We start from the raw sequence: 21,361 nt of genomic DNA, 5'->3' as shown, positions 1-21,361 counted from the left end.
TTACCATTTCCATCCAGCATCGCTTCAGACACTATGTTTAGGGGGAATGCTGCCCACCCTCCCACTTTTCCCCCCAGAAACCACATGCTTTATAGTCACTTCATGCACACACACACACACACACACACACACACACACAGAAACCCCACCTACCTCGCCTCATACCCACCCTCAGCCATCCATACTGTACACATTCAGAAAACCCACTCATTCAAACACACCCACTAATCCCTCCCCAGTTTCTTCAGATTTCAACTGAAAGCAGCTCGGATACACCCGCAGATTAAAGAGGTGGGGGGGCGGCGGGTGTCCCCTTTAAGAGGCCATCAGGGCGAGGACGAACGAGATCACGACCCCCTCTCCCCCCTCGACACATGAACGCGAACATCAGAGGCATCGAGGTTGAGCAGCTGGTCCGGCTCCAAAACCCAACCCCAGAAATCTAAACACACTCCTCCAGTTGTAGCTTCATGTGCAGATACCAGAGTCAAAACCCCGACCCACAAAACCATTTAGTGTAAACTGAGGATGCACATATGGACACACACACACACGCACCGAGCGCTGAGGGAGGGGGGAGACGGCGGTCAACAGGGTGGTCCAGGAAACAGGGTTTTTCAGGCGGCGTGGGCCCGTTAGATCAGGTTCTTACTTCAGGTTCTTGGACTTGGTGGATGAGGTTTTTGGTTTTGGTTGATTGACAACATTTTAATATACATATAAAACAAAATCAGAGTTTATGAGCGTCCTGGATGTTTGTACAAGATCAGCTCAAGTGCAGGAGAACTAGTCTGCAACAGTGTCGACTGGTGGATCAGGAAAATCCAGTTTAGGATGAATCCAGCTCAGGAGCCTCATTTATGAAACTGTTTTTAAGTTATTCCTTAAAAAAAAAAACTAAATTAAAGTAGAATTGTTTAAGAGGAGGCTGAAACTGTTTGCTCTCACAAACCAAAGAAATAAATCTGACAAATCATAACGATAAATGGATGAAAACTAGACTTTTTTATTCAGTAATAAAAAATAAAATGACTGCACTGGATCAGTTCTCACTGTTCTGTTTTTAAAATGAAGGTGATGCATTAACTGTTAATTCTTCACATCTTTAATTGATTCTGTACGTCAAGTAATCAGCTGGAAAAAATCTGATTTCTACTTCAAAATATGTTTTTTAAATCTGCTTGAAAGGCTTTTTTCACAGCAGACATTTTGATCCTTGTTTCTCTTACAGTGATAAGTCAAAATGTCTTCAGTGAAAAGGTCTGTTTTATAAATGAGGCCTCTGATCTGTGGCTGGTCTGCATCAGGTAGAGATTGTGGACTTAGGTGGACCAGATCGCTGTGTATTGTGAGGCAGTCCAGGTGGAGCAGGTCTAATGAAGTCCAGGTTTAGTTTGTCTGGGAGTCTTGTCAGTCTCGTCTCCAGGTGTGGTAGAAGTAGAGGTGTTTGTTGTCAGATAGAGCCCCGAGCTGTAGCCAATCAGTGTCCACTGCTGAGGTGAGAACCAATGAGAGTGGAGCGTACTAACAGGTTGTCCCTCCCCCAGAGGAGACAGGAGGAGGAGTACTACAATCGCCTGGAGGCCGAGCGGCGCCGGCAGCACGAGGAGGCCGAGAGAAAGCTGCTGACGCCTGACGAGCCGGCCGGTCTGTATCGGCCCCCGCTGCCCCGGGATTACCAACCCCCCGCCCCCCACAACCCTACTAACACCCCCCCGCCCCCCCCGCAGAGAAACACCTCCTACCTCAAAACCCAGGTCGCCTCCCCTGACACGCTCTACACCGCCAAGTTTGTCTCCTACGCGGGCGATGAGGAAGACGAGGAGGAAGGCAAGGAAGCCAACAAAGCAGCAGGGAGTGGTGGTGGTGGCGGCGGCAGGGGGCAGTCAGGTCAGGTGAAGCTGTCGGCGACCCGGAAGTCGTACGGCGACCTCCCGGCCACCGCCTCGCCCAACCACAGCAGGCCCCAGCCGCCGCCCACTGCGCGCAAGCCCCGCCCTCTTTCTGACGGCATCTTCCTGTCTGGCTCGTTCCAGCCGCCAGTCAACAACTCCAACAGTACAGGGCCCCCCCTTCCTGCCAAACCCAGCTCCACCCCCCCAGGAGGCTTTAAAGGTAGACTCAGAGAGGAGGAGGAGGAGGAGTCAGGCTCGCCACAGCGCCCTCTACAGCTCCCATACCTCCCTCTCATTCACTCACTCCTCATTTTTACTTCCCACTCCTTCATGGTTTAGAGCTGTTTTGTGTTTCTTTTTACCTCGTTTCTCCAGTAGAGAGGTGTTCTGCCTCCATCTTCATCTCCACCGTCTACTTTTTCCCTCCTTTTTAAATGTTTTTTGTCGTCAATCAGTCCCTTCACCGATCACTTTATGTTCGTTATTTTATATATGTGGAAAATTTCCTCCTTTTTCCTCAAGCAAATCAGATTATATTTGTTTTTGTTTTTTTGGTGTTATTTTTCTTTTTTTTTTTAAATGTTGGTTTTGTTTGAACACCTCCTCCTGTCCCCCCCCGGTAATTTTTTTTTTATTATCCCTCCCTCATCTTCCTCCAATCACACCCCTCCACTTCTCGATCAGCACTAGCGAACAGAAAAAAGCAATCGATAATCACGCCACCACTTTTTGCTGCAGATTGAGACCCATCAGAGCCAATCATAGTACTGTTGGTGTTGTCGCTCGCCGCCTCCTTTGTGTCTGGTTGGTTGCTGCTTAGGATTTTGGGGGGGTTTGGGGGCGAGGCCAGCCATTGGTTTGCCTGCCTGCCCCCCCTCCCCTTTTTCCTGCCCCGTGGCTCTGCTTAGCGGTGTTGGCTTTAAAGGGAAGGAGACACACCATTGGCTTTACACCGCCCATCAATCACCTGATTAAAACCTTCATTTCATAAACATAAAACACGCAACAAAAAAAAAGATTTAAAAAACGCACACTGCAGCTGTGTGTTGAGTGAAGGGGTTCTTCTTTGTCTGTGGCTGTTTAAAAAAAACTCTCCTCATGGTTTAAATCTTCTTTTCAGCAAGCTGCATCAAACTCAAAGCTGCTGTTTAACTCCGTCTGATCGGACCACAGTGACACCTAGTGGCAGTTATTAGTTATAGCAGCTGATAAAGGTCGTGCTCAGGTCACAGCTCCTCCGAAAAGAATTCATCCTGAGGTTAAAAGTGGTCTTTTCTTAACACAGATCAGATATTTTTCTTGGTTTATCCCAAGTCAAATGTTACGTTAAGATATGCATCTTTACTTTTCTTCTGAAGGCCTCATTGTTTGAAAACGATATCTTAACACAAGGAGAGGTTAGACTGCAGTCATTTGGCAGCTGTGGACAAGTTTTTGCTCCCAAAATATCCCAGACTCACTTTTTGTGCTTATATTTTCAAAATCACACAAGGGAATAGTAATAATCATGAAATTAATCGTCTATAACTTTGTCCCAGATAAATCCAGGGAGTTGCAAAATGATTAACAAAAGAAACAATCAGAAAACACAAAGTTATGCTACAGTTTTTCAGTCTTTTCTCAAGTCCTTGCTTTGTTTCCTAGATTATTAGATAAATTTACTCACTCAGGGTTCAGATTATTCAAATAAAAACAAGAAAGTAGGCATCAAATATTGAGCCTTTATAGGTTGGTTTTTTAAGATAAATTCTCATACGAATGTTTATTCTTACACAACATTTAATATTTGAGAACTACGGCTTCATTTATTAAAGTTAAAATGTGTATAATTTTGCTCCCAAGAGAAGTATTTTCTCTGTATCGGTGCAGAAATAACAGAGCTTCAGTGATACGTGGTCACCAGCAGACATGACTTTGTGTTGAGGTGCCAACGACAAAAACATTCAGTGTAACTCTCAGTTTGAACGTCCACAGACAAACAAGAGCTTCAGATGCAGCACAGTCTGAATTTATTGTCACTACCTGAGGTCCAGGAAACAGCTGCCTGCACCTTCAACACAAACCTCCGCCATCACCTGCTGCTTAATTAAACATTAAAACCACATCCAGGACCTCATGGGAACGGTGTGCTGCATATTCACTCAAATTCAGGGAAAAAAAAAAATATTTTTTTTAAATATCCCACTAACTTCCCCACCCTCCCACCTCCCCATCCACCCATCCAGCCCACCTCCCATCAGATAATAAGAAAATCTGCATGTTTCACCTCACACATTAATGCATCATAAACACAAAATGCACAACACTGCACTCTGGCTGCCAGCAGCTCACCCCAGTAACCGGCTTGATGTCTATTGCTTTTTACTGCCAGGCTGCACCCTGCTGTATTTATTTATTTTTATTCAGCTTCCTTTTCTCACTTTGCCTGTCTCTGTTTTGGTTTGTCTGTTAATTTGCCTTTTTCTTTCTATCTCCTTGTTTGTGCTTTGTTTGTCTGCCTGTCTCGGGCTCTGTCAGCTGATCCGGCTGTCCCTCATCTCGCCTGTCGAGTCCGTGTCTCTGCTGTAGTTGTTGTGTTGCTGTCTAATGCTGCAGCTTTACTAAAAACATCAAAAAAAAAAAAACTTACTACAACTTCCACAGGGCTTTGCGGCAGGTTCAGGTGACTGAGCGGCACCTGAGTCTCTGGCTTCCCTGACGTTACGACTCTCTGAATGTGTTGAATGAGCGTGGTTTGATCAGCTGGCGGCTCCAAAAAGCTCTGAGTCTGAGTTTAATAAAAATGTAGCCTCCACTTGAAAAACAGAGATATTTTTGTAATAAGAATAAAACCACAAGACAAACAAGACTGACGCCAGTTTGCCTGAGAAGGTGCATGAACTGGAGAAAGCTTACAAAGGAAGAACAAACTCACTCATCCCCCTAGAGATGGATGTTCGAACAAAAACTGTGTGCAAAAAAACTTTTTTTTTTCCTTAGCGTCCACTGGCCTTAATCAGAGTAAAAGAAAAACATTCACAACCTTTTGACAATCCTTGAAAAGCCAGGTGGATGACTCTTTTGTGAATCTGAAGAATTTTCAATTGCAGCGCCAGAAGTATAATTTTCCATCTCTTTTGGCTCGGCAGAGGAATGCAGCTGGCCTTGAACGAGGGTTGTTTCTCTGTGGTTGCTTTGTTCTCTGCCAGTTTGTGTTTATGTGGTTTTTTTAGGGGGGAGGGGGAGCTGAAGTAACAACCCGGCTTGATCCCATCCAAAACTACACTTGAGATCTCTCCCACTCTCTTTCTCTGTAAAACCCAAAAGAAAAGAGCCTCGGAGCTGCCAGCTGGATGAATCCATCTGGGTTCACACCCTGTCACTGTGTCTGCATCTGAACTGTACCACCACCCTCTGCTTTCATTTCATCTGAAACACAAAGACCAACATTTGTTTGGACTCCCAAGTTGTGTTCTTTGAAAGACGACCAAGTCGGAGTTAAGACTGGATGTTTAATGTCTGAGTCCTGGGTCATTACCTGCCGACATCTGGTGGGATTCAACCACTGTTTTTAATCTTTTAGCTCAAGAGAGAGAAGTTCTCGACTTTGCTGTGTTTCCTCTCGGCCCGTGGTGTCCGTTACTGCACCACAAAGAGAGTCTGCAGGGTTTTATTCTCTCAGACTAGACACATAACTGATTAGCTCCTGCTCTCTGGTTGTAGATGTTTTCCCAGGTGAAATAACAACAACCAACACTCTCTCCAGTTGATTCTTACTTACAAAACAATGTCACAAACATATACTTTAATTTCTAAATGCTAATGCTAACCAATAAACTACCAGTGACAAAGGGCTAACTGTGGCAGACTACACCTGCTTCAACCTGTGTCAGATCTAACGTCTTGTCACGACAACTATATTCCCAATCGGACACTTTCCATGGTGATTAATGGGAATATAAGGGAATCAACGGAAATTAACCAGAAATTTTGGGTAATTTTTAGTCAAGCTAGCAACTTAAACCATCAATGAAATGGTGTTAGCTAGCTTACATTTAGCATATCTGAATTACCAGCTAGCTAGCCAGCTAGCATTTTGATTTATTTTTGTAGAATACTTTAATACCATAGATCAGATATATTTACAACAGTAATATCATCAAAACTTACTTGAATGGATGTTTTTCTTGGGCTCAAATGCTGTAGTGTGCAGGATTTTAGAAATTATTTGGGCATCTGATGGAGGAATACACAGTGCAGCGTAGAAATTAGACTGAATTTACGTTAAATGTGGTTGTCTTGAAGGAAGAAGGAGCTAATCATCTTTCTTGGCAGTTGTAGTTTTTGTTTGAAGATAAAAATCTGCAGACTCTTGGGTCAAATGGTCGTAAATCACTTGGACAAATCTGGCCTGATCCAACAGGTTTAGGCTTCCAGACATTGCTGCAGTTTGGAAAAGACACAAGGACACATGAGCCATCTGATTAACGTCTACTTTGGGGTCAGAGGTCGAGGTCAGCATCCTCTGGATTTGATTAATTAGCACCCACCTGGTCACCAATGGGGTGTTTGTTTTTTTCCCTTATAGTTTGATTTAAATTCTGTCTCAAACTTGTGAATTCGACTGATGTTCGACCTCAGCCTCAGGATCCGACCTGACACTTCCACAGACCATTTTGCTGCTTTGGAATGGCCCTTTAACAGCTTTTTTAACGCTCTCTTCTTTCTTTCTCTTCTCGGCTCGCTGCTCTAGCTTAATGAGATCTGATGGTTTCCGCCTAATGCTTCTCCAGAACTCGTTCCCTTCCTTCCTTCCTTCCTTCCTTCCTTCCTTCCTTCTGCTTAGGCTGGTCTGTGGGAAATGAACTGATGTCGACCTCAGAAGCTGCTGGGATCTGGTGACCAGGATCTCCGGACAATAATCAACACTGTTTGGACCCGTTAATTAACTTAAAGATTTGAGCTTTTTTCCCAAGTTTCTATGTCTTTAGAAGTAACTCTTATGATTGAATGTCATAATACCGGAGATCTTTTCAGCCATTCACCCAGCAGCTTCTATCTCAGTTGTTTTCGGATATCACAGCCTGTGTCTGAACAATGCTGACTCATGTTTTCACTGCTCTGTCTGAACCTCGGACAGGATTTAACTCGTACACTGGAAACTCAGCAGGAGTTGTAGGATCAGGAGAAGTCTACAAGGACCCGCGAGACAAATGGACGAAGAGGTAAGCACTGTCACCCCCTCTCTTTCTCGGTCTGTACACTGGCTTCTTCTTTAATGAGCTGATTCATGACAATACGAGATTCTCAGCCTGTGTCTCCTCTTCCTTTTCTTAAAGGTTGTAGTTAAATTAACGTCTCACACTGCATCACTTCCTGATTATTTCTTGTAAACTTATTGTAAAAACAGTTGACAATGGAAATTAGTATATGCTACATACTGCTTCTTATGGAGAGCTGCAGGAATGAGTCCTAAAACCTGGACATGAGTTAGTATTAGCATTTTAGCACTCCTGGTTCCCTCATCCCAAAGTCAGTGGGGTTTTTGGTTAAATGCCTGAAATAAGGTCTGTGGTTTTAACACAAGCTCAAAGATATAAAATACGTCTGAAAATACCCTTTTTTAAAACTTCTACACGTCTTAAAAAAAGGAGGTTGCTAACAATGGTCTAAATGAGATTACAGAGACTACGGACGTTAACATCGAAAACCCATCTACTCACCAGTCCACCTTTACAGCCTCGTTGTGTTCTACTCACGCTCTTTCAAACTGTCACTAACTTTCTAAGAAGAAAGGCTTTTGGTAGAAGAGCTCAGAGCTAAATGAAATGACCAGTTGGAAGCTTCAGTGGTGGAGACGTTGACGTCATGTGACCGTGGTGTAGTTGGTTTATAGCCGAACATTAGCTTTTTACGTCTGGAGATTGGTATTTAGGCTTCAAACATCAGAACAGTGGTGTTCATCTGTAAAGATTATCTGATCAACTAAACCTGGAAGGATCAGAAACATTTCTTGGTCAGTTTATGTTCTGCAATAATCCAAAACCAAATTTTAGAAATCCTTTTTGTTGAGAGAACTAGGGTGATGCTAACTTCCAGGTTGGCCTACAAAGACATGCCATCCCTGCACCACGCTGTTAGTAGTCATATGAATTTTGGACACAGCAGCAATCATGAAGTGTTAAGGTCAAGACAACATGGGTTGGACCAGATCCCAAAATACCAGTCCAGTAGTTTCGACTTAATAACCGTTGTCATGTTTGTGTGTTGCAGTCAGGAGCAGGAGAACTCGATCCCCAGCGGCGCTCCAGAGAGTCTGACCTTCAAGGAGCGCCAGCGTCTCTTCTCTCAGGGGAAGGAGGTTTCCAACAAGGTCAAGGCTTCACGCAAACTCATGGAGCTGGAGAACGAGCTCAACACTAAGCAGTAGACCAGAGCCTTTCACCTTCCCAGTGGCCACCTTAACGCCAGCGTCACCACGGTAACGTTAAGGTGTCCCTGGGACTTTAAAAGAAAAAAAAATAAGAAAAACAAAAACAGGTCGAGAGAGCCGGCGCTCGCTTCCCTACCACTGACTGTCTCCTCCTGTTTGTGTTGTTTTCCCCCCTTTTATTTTTTTATTTTAATCATCGAATAACTGGACCATTCACTTTTTTGACGTAGCTATATCGTTGCAATAGGAGAGACATTTATGGCTTAAAAATTTCTTCCCCTCGTTAAGGTCTGTCAAAGATATATAATGATAAAGCACTGTAAAAAAGTTTTAATTATATCTAGTGAGAATTTGAGAATCACACAACAAAGGGGGATATATTTTTGTTTGTAAAATGGTTTTTTGGGGCAAGGGATGGAGAAAAGTTTATTCTCATTTTAATTTTTTTTTAAATAGCTTACTGAAATATGAACAATTTTATGGTGTTATTTTATGCTCTATTTCTGCATCACGTTGTTTTCACACTTTTAATTCCTTCTCGCTAGCAGAAATGCCCAAGGTTGAGCTGCAGACCGGTCTTTATTTTTATTTTCTTGTTTTTAAAAAATTTAAATTCTCAGTGAGTGAAAACACTGTTATTTCATTCCGTAGCAAGACAGCATGGGATTTTTCTTTTGTGATGTTCTAGATAAACTCTGAAAGATTCTCCAGAGGAGGATTGTACAGTCCAGAGAAGGATCTTTAAGTGCACAACATTACTGTAAATATTCGGGTCCACAACTGTCTCACTATTTTACTACTGTAGAAACCTGCCAGGCTACTAAAAACTGCTAAACTAATGTGATTTAACAGCATTTTGGTGACAGAAAATCCAACAGGAAGTTCGGCCAAAACTGGACTGTCTCCCGGCTGCTCCTCACTGTCAGTGGAGTTCAATTTTTAAATGTTTCCCGAACCTGAGGTGACTTTAATTTTATTTTCTTTTAAATTGAATAGTAATTTTTTTGCCAGAGTTGTGTGAAGTTAATTTGACTGATTACAACCTAAATTCAAACCAGAAATAGGAACTCCTCTCACTCTCAATGTGATTAATTAATGTTGGTTTTCACAATAATAATAAAAAAAGAAGAAGTTAACACTACTCTTTAAGTCCTTACTCCTTTGCTTTACAGATATTTATTTCAAACCTTGTGGAAAAACCATACTTGCACAAAAAGTTGTTTTTAATATTAAATATGTGTCAGCAAACTGTTTTGAGAAGTGGATTACATTTGGGACCTCTCGTACTGTGGTAATAATCTGCGTTTTTTCTGCATTGAAGACAGAAAAGTTCTGTTTTTACACCAGCTGTAGTTGGAGGGGTCCGGACGTTTTAAAGGACTGGAGTCAAGGTGACAGAATTGTGATTGTACAAATATATATATACACACAATTTCCATAATCATATTCACCACCGCTGCTGCTCTGCTGATGTAGAAAAGGAACGCACTTCAAACCCCAGTGTGTCCCCCAGTTTAAAAACAAACAAACAACAACAACAAAAAAAAACTAAAAAGAGTGATGTTTCAAATGTTATCTCTCTTCTGCAGTTTGTTTGAGTGACTCCATCCTGTGTGTGGATTTATTTTATTTTTCTCTACAGGAGCCTCCACTAAAACAGATTCTACATGATGAGATAAGATGCTGTTATAATAGCGGACCTGTTAAAACACTACAGATGTGTCTCCCCCCCCACCCCCAATAACAACAACAACTCCTTTTTAGGTTTCAAAATGAACTGAATCATTTAAATGGTTTCATGTTTAGCCTTTTGTAAATCATTAATAAATACAGATTTTTCAACAGTGCAGGCTGGAAGTGTGGTCTTTTGTCAGTGACATTGGGCTGTTTAACTGCAGTTCAAACTAATTTCTTTCTTTCTCTCTTTTACGTTGTTATGTCATTATGTTTTCGGGTTGTCCGTCCATCTGTCCGTCCATCTGTCCATCCGTTTCCATCCTCGTGATTGCAACATCTCAGGAACGACTCAAAGGAATCCTTTTAAATTCAGCACATTCACTCACACTGATTACAATTTGGTGGTCAAGTCAAGGTCAAAGGTCACCATGACCTCACAGAATATGTTTTTGCCCAATTACCTGCAACTGGCCTGGTTGTTGGGGACATACAACCACAAGGTGGTAATTTTAGTTTTTACATTATGCTGGGAAACTTAAACACAAATTTGAGTCACAGTACTAGAATATTAACATTTTACGCTACTTTATATTTCTTCTCAACAGTGCTCCAAGTATAAGGCAAACACAGTATTTTCTCCATTACATTCATCTGATAGCTGTTACATTTCAGATTAAGCTTTTATGTACAAAACCATACCTCTAAAAACAAATAAACTATCCTGTAGTAATATAATATTAAACAAACACTTACCAACTATTAAGTACCATAAGTTCATTATCACCATGATCCAGTATTGTAATAGTGGCATGGTGTTCTTAAAGACTACTTTTGATGGGATTTTGATAACTTTAAGTACATTTTGTTGGCAATTCTTCTGTACTTTTTAAGTAAAATTTTAATGTAGAACTTATAGTAGTTATTGTTATTATATTGTGATTTATGTACAAAGCAACTGTCCTATAGAGCTGCAACAAAGTTGTAAATCATTTATTTTCATGTCAGTTAAATTTCAAACTTTTGACTGTTTTTGCCTTTTTCTCTTTTTCTTTTCTTTTTTCCCAGAAAGAGAAAATAATCGGCAGATTAATCGATGAAGAAATTAATATTTAGTTTGATGCCTTAAATTATACGTCAAACAGAATTTGTCACGGTAAAACTTAGAATTCTGTGACGTAAGTGATAATTTCGTCGGGTGACAAAAGTCTTCAGTGACGTTAATGTATCGATCATATCCTATCACATTATATATATATATATATATATATATATATATATATATATATATATATATATATATCCCTGAGGGAGTCATCCCAAAGGGATCAATAAAGTCTGTCTAAGTCTATATCCATAGACTGTATATAATCCTGGATGATTATGGAACCGGTCGTGCTGCTCGCGCTGTTAATTTTCAACACTACATATTCCAAAGTTGGTTGTAGTCATTTGTAACGATATAGAAGAATCGACTCGAAGCTAGTACGTGACGTTCCCTGGCGGTCTTGGCGTTCTATTTCAGACGAAAATGTGTAAATAGTGTTATCATACATATGACGGACTATACCTTTATAAATATAAGTATGGTTCGGTGTATATCAGATGTCAGGATGGCCGAGCGGTCTAAGGCGCTGCGTTCAGGTCGCAGTCTCCCCTGGAGGCGTGGGTTCGAATCCCACTTCTGACAACAACCTTTTTCTCTTTAACCTGTTACAATTTTTGAAGTTCATGAAAAAATAAGCAATGTTGTATTAACATTTATAGCATTTTTAGTTTCATTTCCTTTTTAACGTCTGCACGTCTGTGCAGCGGTTGTATCTACTTCTTTTCACAACCAAATGGAAATGTGTTAATTCAATATGTTTTACACCACATTTCTTTACAATATTTAATTTTTTTAGGGCCTGGTCTTCACAGAACAACCCCGAAGAGCACCGAGTATATAAAGAGACATCACATAATACGGTTTAAATGGTTAGGGATGCATGACAGTGTCCCACGGCGTCGCCAGATACAAGGGTGGTCAATCATGGCTCAATGCTGCCATCCAGTGGTAAAACATGAGTAGGTCACTTCAGGACTCGTAAGTATCATTTTTATCATTTTCCTGTGCTACAGTTGTTTTTATACACCCAGTGATAATATTATCCCTATTTCAGTTTTCCCACACCGCTGATGAATCTCTATGCCAGAAGTAGCCATGAAGAAAAAATATGACATCAAAGTAAGTGTCAGTAAGGATTTATTTTGCAACTGAAAAGGCTTAACTGCATTCAACTCAAATATGTATTTAACATGTAGGCACCAATTGCAAAACGCTGAAGGATAACTAAAACTCAAAATTAGCAAACGAGACCTATTTACAAATATGGAATTTTAACTTAATAGAACAAATATCTCCTTGAATACTTTGTATTTAGATCTCATCATCAAACTTAATTTTTCCAAACATAAATACACTGTAACAATTTACAATGAATATACAAAATGACTTTAAATTCCATCAAAACGTGCCTTGTTAATGTAAAGACCCTAAAAAAAAGCAAATTTAAATCTTTAAAAAAAAAAAAAAAAAAAAAATTCTCGTGCATTTGAGGAAAAGAACGTGGTGCTGCTGACTTTTTCAAAATGAAGTTATCAAACCAAGCCAACAAAACAAAACATCACTTTCCCAATGAAATGAGGGCAACTAAGTCTTCAAAGTAACATTTTAAGGTGAATTAGAGATAGCATTGGTATATTAAAATTATGTTAACATGGTTCTGGAGCAGCACTCACTCTGAAAATGTTGAGGCTCAGCATTTAACCAAAACAAGAAGCAGTATCACACTTGTATTAATGTGATGCTTGGTACCCAGGAATCTGCTGCAAGGTCTTGCCGCTGATCTTAGCCGTAAGTTTAACCCACTGTTGCCTTCACATCAGGAAACCTTTAACAGAGGAAAACAACATTTTTTGCTGCACAAGATAATAACTTGTCTTTCATGAAAATGTGTTAAAATTTACACTTTTCTTACAGCGACTTGATCCAGACAAAATGTCAAGTGGCATCTTCCCCTCAACTTCCTCAGTGACTTCAGCTGGAAGATCTGATTTCCCATCAGAGCCTTCATCTTCCTGGGCACACTCTTCCTCACTGTCAGGGCCTTGAGGAGGGACTTTATGAAAGCTCTGTTCCTGGAACCTTCATACATCAGAGATAAGGTAAGGTTTTTATGTATTTTAGTTTTTTTTTTTGTTTGTTTGTTGGTTTCTTTTTTCTGTTAAAGATTTTCTTCTATAATGTTGTCTGATTTTAGTGTTGATAAGTTTACATTTACTAAAACATTTCCGTTGATAGAATTTTACAGCATTTAAAATGAATAGTAACTGTGCTGACTGAAAACTACTTCCAAAAAAACATACAGATACATATATTAATACAGACTGATGGAAACATACCTGAGTCCTAGCATGATGTCTATATAACTGGCATGTCCAGCATCCACCAGCTCCTTGGCAACATGGACACCATCTGCCAAAATGTCCACCTTCCAGTGTGTGTTTGACACAAACTCTCTGAAGAAGATCTGGAGGTTCTTCTGGAACAAACATTGCTGAAAGAAGACTGCTGCCTCATCAGTCCACTGTTCGTCCACTCCAACTGGCTTCACCCCTCGCAGAATGCATGGATGTGTCATTTTTGGCAGATTCAATAGCTCCTCTGGAAGCCTCTTCAATTTGGAGTGGTCTTTGTAAGGAATGCATTCATAATGGCCATAATCCACCAGGTTTAGGACCACAGTGGTGTCTGCATACACAATTTCAGACCTGCACCACTTGTTCTTGGAGTCTGATTTTAACAAGCAACAGGTGCCATGGACAAGGTGGGCTTCAGGGAGAGGAGACATCTGTCCAGGGAGGTCATCCAACATGATGGACACTTTGTTCATGATTAGAAGAAAGTCCTCAAGAGTAACACAGAACTCAAAGGGAGTTGTCACTGCAGCAGCAAACCCAAAATATACTTTGTCTATTTCAATAGGAGCAAAGGCAAGTTGCTGAGGAGGGCCTGCATCCAACATGGGTTCCTCCTCTACAGCCTCATTTGGGGTTTCAGTGGGTGACGGGATCATCTCTTCATTTTCCTGTACTGATGTTGTAATTTCATGACCAAGGAGCAGTCTATTCATGACTATTTCAACCATCCAATGGTTCTCAGCTTCTGAGTAGCACACAAAGACCAGGTTTATTTCTTTTCCTATCATTGGTTTGAGAGTTTCGTACCACAATTTGTGACTAGCCTCCCCATCACTTAACCCATCTATCTTGCATAGAACTGCAAGGTTTGGGATTTCTGTCAGGTCACCACACTGTCGTCGAATTGAGCCACTTGGAATTTCTTCTGTTATTCCATGATCCACCAGCAGGACCTTGCATTTTTCCCCACCTACATGCTGAACAACAGCCCTCTGCCATTTGTCGTCCTTGTGTACCTGAACTAAGCACTTGAGGCCTTGTTTGACATTCTCTTTAACCACCATCTCACATTTGTATAGGCTGTCAGCTATGCAACTTTCCAAAGTGGCAAACAGGTCATTAGCACTTTCAAGTCTGACATAAAAATCACCATTACTCTGGACTGACAGAACTGTTCCATTCTCCCTGTCTTTAGCTTGAATAGTTGGAGGTTTGAATACATCAGCATGATCTTTCATCGCTTTGACAGGGGATGTTGATGCTTTCCTCTGATTCCTCTTCGAGTCACTCTTGTTTGCTACCACCATTTCAGATTTCGTTGTTTCATTCTCACTCATTTCTATTCTGAGGTAGTTCTGATCACAGTATCCTACTTTCTCTTCTATTCCAGTTGAACTCACAGGAGGTTCGTCTTCTTTTTCCTTTTTGGGACTGTTTTCAACAGCTGCTTCAAGTGCTGCTGGAAGACCATCCTCTCCATCAACAATCTCAATCTTGACTTCCCAATGAGTTCCATTTTGAATGACAAACTCGACCATGAGAGGCTTCTCCATTACAGCATCGCTGAAAGAAGCATCATTTTCATAAGAGCTTGTGTCCAACAGGGAGCATGATATGCTGAATCTTGGCTGAGAGAGATGCTCCATTGGTATTAAGTAAATATTCTCCTTTCCCACGACTGCTGAGTTCCCATAGTCAACAAACTCAACTTTGAAGCCAGAACTCCCCTCACAGTCCCTCACAACAGAACGATAAAGGGCGCCATCCTCTTCATATTCAGCCAGAACAACGTCATTGATTCTCAAAGATGTGGGAGTCTGTAAGGAATTTCTGAAGTTACTTGAGTTAAGATCTTCAACTATTTTCAGGATGGCAGGTTCATCCTCTGACACCTGAAGGAAAAAGCTCCTGACTGAGTTGATGTGTGAGACAAAACACTTTGTCCTGAGGTCTGCACTCACTTTTTTGTCAGGCAAACATGAGACCTGAGGGATCTCTGTTTTGTTTGTGTGTTGTGGTTGCTCTGACTCTGAGGTTGTATCCTGGTACCCTATTAGTTGTTTTACTTCAGGGTTTTCCAATGGTTTTACAGGGACGCAGGTCTTTGTCTTGCACTTATTTGGTTGTCTTACTTTTGGGTTCTTGTTTTGAGCTTTCACATGCACATAGTGATTTGTGTTTTCTCTCTTTTTTGGGGGTGCATTCCCAACTTGTGTGCCTCTGTGGGAATTTGATGAGGGAGAATATGAAGACTGCCGCTGACTCTTGTATTTGACTGAGGTCTTTGTGTTTCCTTTGTAGAGACTTTCAGGTTTTGTCTTTCTGCTGCTTGTGTCAAAACTAACAACTGTCTTTGGTTTAGGTGAAAGACTGAGAATGAGCTCCTTTACCTTTTCATTGATATTAACGTCTCCATCAAACAGCTCAACATCAAATGAACCATCTTCGCTCTTTCCATGTATCATGGCTTTCACTTGCTTGTTGAGGACAGCTTTATCAAGCCATTCCTTGACATCTGCATAGAGCTCCTCCTTGGACACTGAAGAAAGGCAACATCTCACAGCCTGCATGGGTGTGTACAGCAAATCAGCAGAGTCCCTGAGAATGAACATCACATGGGTTTTCTCAGATATATTTGTGTTTCCATAATCCACAAAAAACACACTGAGATGCAGAGGCGACTGAACAGGATGTGCCAGGCCTCTGTACCATTTGCCATCAAAGTATTTTGCCAGGCACAACGTCTTCACAACAGGTCTTGTACTGGCTTGCATCATTTTCTCACTCTCCTCTACAATTTTATTTTCAAGCTCTTCAATGATTTTGGTGTTTCTCTCTAAGTGGAAGTAGACTTCCCACTGACTACTAACGTGAGTCACATGCACTTGCTCTTCATTTCCAGGACTTAGATCAAATGAAGAGTAGACAAAAGACTCAGGTGACACTGTTGACAGTTGCTTTGTTGAGACTGTTGCTTCTCTTGCCAGGCCCTGTTCCACGAGCCAATGTGTTATGCTCTGTTGGGTTTGGGTGTTGGAGAGGTCCACAACATTACACAGCCCTTTGTTTTTCATGTGCAGTTGAGAGACAACTTTACATCTTAGACTGCTGGTGCTGTTGAGGACAAAATCTTTCACCAACTTAGAGACCTCAGGGCTCCACTCCCCACAGTTCTTGGAATCTGTAGGTTCGATCAGGGTGGAAAAACTGCACCTGAAAGCTTGTCCTTCCAAATAAACATATTCTGGCATTATTGCCTGAAGATCATGCTCATTGATTTGGAAAGTAAAGCCATAATCAACCAACATCACCCTGGCATGACTTTCCTGTTTTTCTGTGATGAAGGCCCTGTACCATCTCCCATCTTGAGGTGACTTGGCAATACAACATGAAGCCCCTGACTGGAGGGGTTCTATGTTGGTTGAGTAGTATTGCTGAACTTTATCCATCAGTTCTTCCAAAGCTGGAACTTTATCTTGCCGCTGGCACCAGAAATCTGATGGAGAATTGATGTGAGAGCATTGCACGGCAAACTCACACCCTGGCTTGATACTTATAGCTTTGATGCTGGCAGGGGCCTGAGCTTTCTTAATTTCATTTCTGCATGTGTTCTTTTCATTCTCAGAATCATCCCATTGCTCCATATTCCCACCGATGTTTGATGTCACACTATATTTTGGGCGCTTTGTTTTTTCTGTCACATCTGTGTTGTTTTGCACTGCAGGTGCTGTGGAAGTGTTGCTCCAGTGATCAGCATGTTTGGAAGAGATAAGGAGATCAGTGATACTCTGATTGTTGTCACTTCCCATCTCATAAAGGTCAACAACAAATTTGTTTTTTCTCATGTGGACAATATGGATTAGAAGGGCTTTGTTTGACACAGCTTGTCTGAAAAAATCAGAGGCAGCACTGGTCCAGACATCATCTGAAGGAAAAACGTTGACAAGAGTACAACAAAAGGCAAATGCTGATTTGCTAGCAAATTCCTTTGGTATGTTCTTGATCAACGTGTGTGGCACTTTCTCAATGTTTCCAAAATCGATAAAAAGAACTTCACTTCCATGCTCAAGACTGTCTGTCACTACAGCCCTGTAGAAATGCATGTCTTTCTCATAAACTGCACAGCACAATGCCCCAAGCTCAGGATTCAACAGTACGTCTTCATCCAGCTTTACTTGACTGAAGTGATCTGCCATTTTTGTCAACATTTCTTCAAACTCATCATTGCGTTTCTGTGTTCTGATCCAAAAGTGGTTTGGATTCTGGACATGCTCGACATACCCCACAAAGACAGAGCCTACCTGCACCTCTTCTGCTTCCAGTGTTTTACCCAATGCTTCTCCCATGATTGTCTCATAGTACAAATAGCCACCCTGAGGTGACAATTCCTCTGTCTCAGCAACAGGACTCAACTTCCATTCTGGGAAGCTTCTGAATGGGTTCCAGTTTCTTCACATCATTATCCTCAGCACTAATCAATGTGACTGAGTACAAATGGTGTTCTTCATCAAAACTACTGATCTCCATATCCAACACTCCTCCAAGCAAGCCTGCCTTAAGGAAACTCAACTGCTGAGTTTTGACTGCCTCATCCTGATCACTCTGGGAGGACAGTGAGCATGGGAAAGCCATGATGGGTGCTGAATAGAGATCAGGTGGCAACCTGTGGACATTCTCAACTTTGACAGATTCAAAGAATCCATAGTCAATGAACAACACTCTAACTTGAGAGTTGATGGGGAGAAACTGCACAAAGCCTCTGTGCCATTTCCCATCTTTGCCTTTAACTGAGCACAGTAACCCTAGGTTTTCTTGAGTCTTCTGATTCCAGTCTTTGGTTCTGTGCTCACAAACTTTAGCCAGCTTCTTTGAAATTTCCCAAAGATCTGTTTCCATACTGGCCATCTGACAGTAAAACAGCCCAGGGTTGACAGCAGCAGTTACTCGCACTTTAGCACGTGTCCCACAAATCAATCTAGGCCCGCAGAATGACAGAATGTCTTCATACCCCTGTAAACTGGATGGTTTGAAGCAGAATTCTTGTCCCCTTGGCTTTTCAATGAGTAAATCAGGAACTGGCTCTACATTTTGTTTAAGCGGCACCTCTGTAAGCATCTCAACCAAGAGGAGGAAAGTATCTGTGTCGACATGCCTCCCAAACCCATGTCTAACAAGGTCGTTGTTAATGTCAGGGGCTTCCAGTAAGAGGACTTTGTGGGGAAGGAGGGCCTGAATGTAACCCGTGACATTTCTTCCAATCAGGCATGAGAAGTACTCCTCCACTCCAGAATAAGAACAACTTTGAAGCAGCAAAACATTTGCAAGAAAGCCGCAAACTATTTTTGGAGGTAGAATGAACAGGTCATTTGAACAGGAAGATATGTGGGTAACGTCGACACTCAAGACATTACCAGTGATCTATGAGGAAAATATCAAACAGATCCTCATTTCGGTTCTGAACTCTTCCTCTGTACCAGCGGGCTGTAGTCAAATCTTCTACAAGACAAAACTCTCCAATATCCACTGCAGCTTTTGTCTTTGGTATGTTCTGTATTTCTCCCTGCAAGATGTTATAGTCTAGCTCACATACAGTGAGGTACTGTCCCTGAAAGTGAATCAGGGTGGCCTCAGGGTTCCAGTCCAAGTGAGTTAATTTGAGGTCCACTGGCCAAAGGGCACATGGTGCTGATGGACCAGAACCTTGAGACCTGTAAATTAAAGTGGCTTAAATTATTATCTTACAAAACCTGTTAGTCATGGGCTGCGACTAACAGTTATTTTCATCATTGTTTTATCTGCCATTTATTTTCTAAATTAATCGTTTTGTAAAACATCAGAAAAAACAGTGAAAAATACCCAGCACCAAGATCGTGTTGTTGAATGCCTTCTTATGTCCAACCAACAGTCCAGAAAAGATATTGCATTTGCTAAAATGTAAGACCAAGAAAAAAATAAAATTCTTCCATTTACAAAGCTGAAACCATTTGATGTTTGGCATTTATGCTTAAAAACTGACCCTAAATAATAAATCAGTCTTAAAATACTTTCCAATCAATTTTCTGATGATCGACTAATCAATTCATGGACTAGTCATTGCCACTCTAAATTGGTCAACAATTTTGATAATCCATTAATTTAAATGAATTAAACACTCATTGGTTCCAGCTTCTTAAAATATGATTAAAAATATGAAAGTAAATATGAAAATAAATTATGAAAGAACATGCCTGCATAGTTGTCTTTTGCCACAGCTTTTTACTTACTTTTGATGTTCAGGGCCCAGCACTGACTGCATGTCAGCAGCATCAGTAACTGTCATATCCTGAACAGAACCTGAGGGGAAAAAATGGTGGAGATGAGTAAATGCGCTCACTGTCATTTACATCACACAAGCACTAAACCAGCACTGATGTTAACCATTTTATGGGGATGTATTTTATAAGTCCAGAGTATTATTTTGCATTACCTGCAGTTTGTTTTTTATTTTAGCTGTCAAACCACTTAATGGGGAGATCAAACTGACACTGTAACTACCAACAGGTAAGTCACAAAAGTCTAATTTGAAACAGTTTGCTGGCACTCTTACAATATTTTAGCAAATACAGATTTACAGTTTTCAGTTATTATTCTTAATTATGAGACATAGCTTATCTGAGATACGATTTCAGTCTCATTATTGGTGGAATTTACTTTCATTAAGCACTTTATTAGGAACACCTGTTCATTCAAGCAGTACGGAGAAAACAACGTAATCTCGGTGACTGAGACCGTGGTAGGACGGTCGGTAGACGCTCTGGTTTAAGTATTTCTGGGATTTTGTGAGGAAACGAAACAAAACAACCACCATTTTCTTTTCCACCAACGTGGACCTTTCATCATTCTGCCTCGCGCATCTAATTTTGAAAGTGTAATCGTCTGTGGGCGCTGGTTTTATTCGAACGCGTGGAATACGTCCATTTTCGAACGCCTTGGAACGTGCAGCTAACGTTGCGATGGAGATGATGATGAAGTTTAAATGTAGTAATGTGGAAAAATGTCGTTTCCCTAAACGCACAGGGCACAGGAAGACGTCCGAACTAACTAGGAGTGACTCCGCACTTTTTCACGGTGACCTAATTTTAAATTCAACGTTAACTAACAAGCTAACATTAGCGTTACTTATGCTAACGGAGCTAACACCTCATGACTCAGCAGCCGCCATCATCAGATTTTTTTTTTTTTTTTTTTTTTTTTTTTTTTTTTGACCCCAAATTACGGATTACAGTAACCGGGAGCATCGGACATCTTTGAGACCACAGTTTCCTGGTGGTTTTCCTACCGTTTGTACCGCCTCATGTCAGGTTAGCTCTGCTCTGAATGCCGCAGCCCTACAACACCTTCAGTTAAAGGTCAAAGATGTCTGCTGGGATCCTTATGACCTCCAGGTAAAATCTGTTATATTTAATATACTGGCCGTTTACTCGGGAATCTAGTCAGAAATGCAGATATTACCCATTTAAAACTGATTTCTTTTCAGATTTATACTTGTTTTCTGTTTCATTAACTTTACATCGTACATTTTTGTCTGGATGTTAAGTCTAATTTATTTATTTGTGATAATTTGCTGCTTTGAGGTGTTTTTTAAGTGGCTTACTATCTGATTCTTTTAAACTTAATTCATTGTTTATATTTTTATTGTAGTGCTTATTAAGACCATGAAATATAATTAAAGCTCTTTTATATGAGTGTGAAATGTCTTTAAAAATAACTAAGACTATTAAGTGTCTTATAATGTCTAATTCCTGATTATGGAAGGTCTTAAGGGCCATTAAATGTCTTAAATGGTGTAATTTATGTTTTTTTTTAATCTCTTCAAGTACATTTTTAAGATTTAAAGAAAAGAAATGACTTTGATAGTGTCATTGATGATTATGCAATG

General features: G+C 40.9%; 2 protein-coding genes and 1 non-coding gene across 14 annotated transcripts in view; 2 read left to right on the top strand and 1 right to left on the bottom strand.

Annotated features, from left to right (window-relative positions):
* Positions 1 to 10,151, top strand: part of afdna (afadin, adherens junction formation factor a) — a 97,898-nt gene extending 87,747 nt beyond the window's left edge. For 8 of the 12 annotated variants that reach the window (XM_051071749.1, XM_051071755.1, XM_051071754.1 and 5 more), the window contains 3 exons: positions 1,548 to 2,115; positions 7,015 to 7,099; positions 8,148 to 10,151. In XM_051071749.1, coding sequence (XP_050927706.1) covers positions 1,548 to 2,115; positions 7,015 to 7,099; positions 8,148 to 8,304 — 810 coding nt within the window. In that variant the 3' untranslated portion in view covers positions 8,305 to 10,151. The remainder of the gene's footprint in view (positions 1 to 1,547; positions 2,116 to 7,014; positions 7,100 to 8,147) is intronic. The other 4 variants (XM_018679529.2, XM_018679527.2, XM_051071752.1 and 1 more) reach the window with 3 other exon arrangements.
* A 1,437-nt stretch (positions 10,152 to 11,588) lies between these two features.
* Positions 11,589 to 11,671, top strand: trnal-cag (transfer RNA leucine (anticodon CAG)). The gene has a single exon. It is a non-coding gene; the product is annotated as a tRNA-Leu (tRNA).
* Positions 11,672 to 12,572: 901 nt separating this feature from the next.
* On the bottom strand, positions 12,573 to 20,959 carry tdrd15 (tudor domain containing 15). Its single transcript, XM_051071744.1, is given in 7 exon segments — positions 12,573 to 12,914; positions 13,002 to 13,168; positions 13,426 to 17,852; positions 17,854 to 18,855; positions 18,857 to 19,151; positions 19,707 to 19,776; positions 20,762 to 20,959. Coding segments are annotated over 6 exon segments (5,961 nt in total). The 5' UTR covers positions 19,763 to 19,776; positions 20,762 to 20,959; the 3' UTR covers positions 12,573 to 12,900.
* Between the last annotated feature and the right edge of the window lie 402 nt (positions 20,960 to 21,361).

This window comes from Lates calcarifer, linkage group LG7_1, assembly GCF_001640805.2.
Source record: "Lates calcarifer isolate ASB-BC8 linkage group LG7_1, TLL_Latcal_v3, whole genome shotgun sequence".
Taxonomy (NCBI): domain Eukaryota; kingdom Metazoa; phylum Chordata; class Actinopteri; family Centropomidae; genus Lates; species Lates calcarifer.
This window is presented reverse-complemented; position numbering and strand designations above follow the sequence as displayed.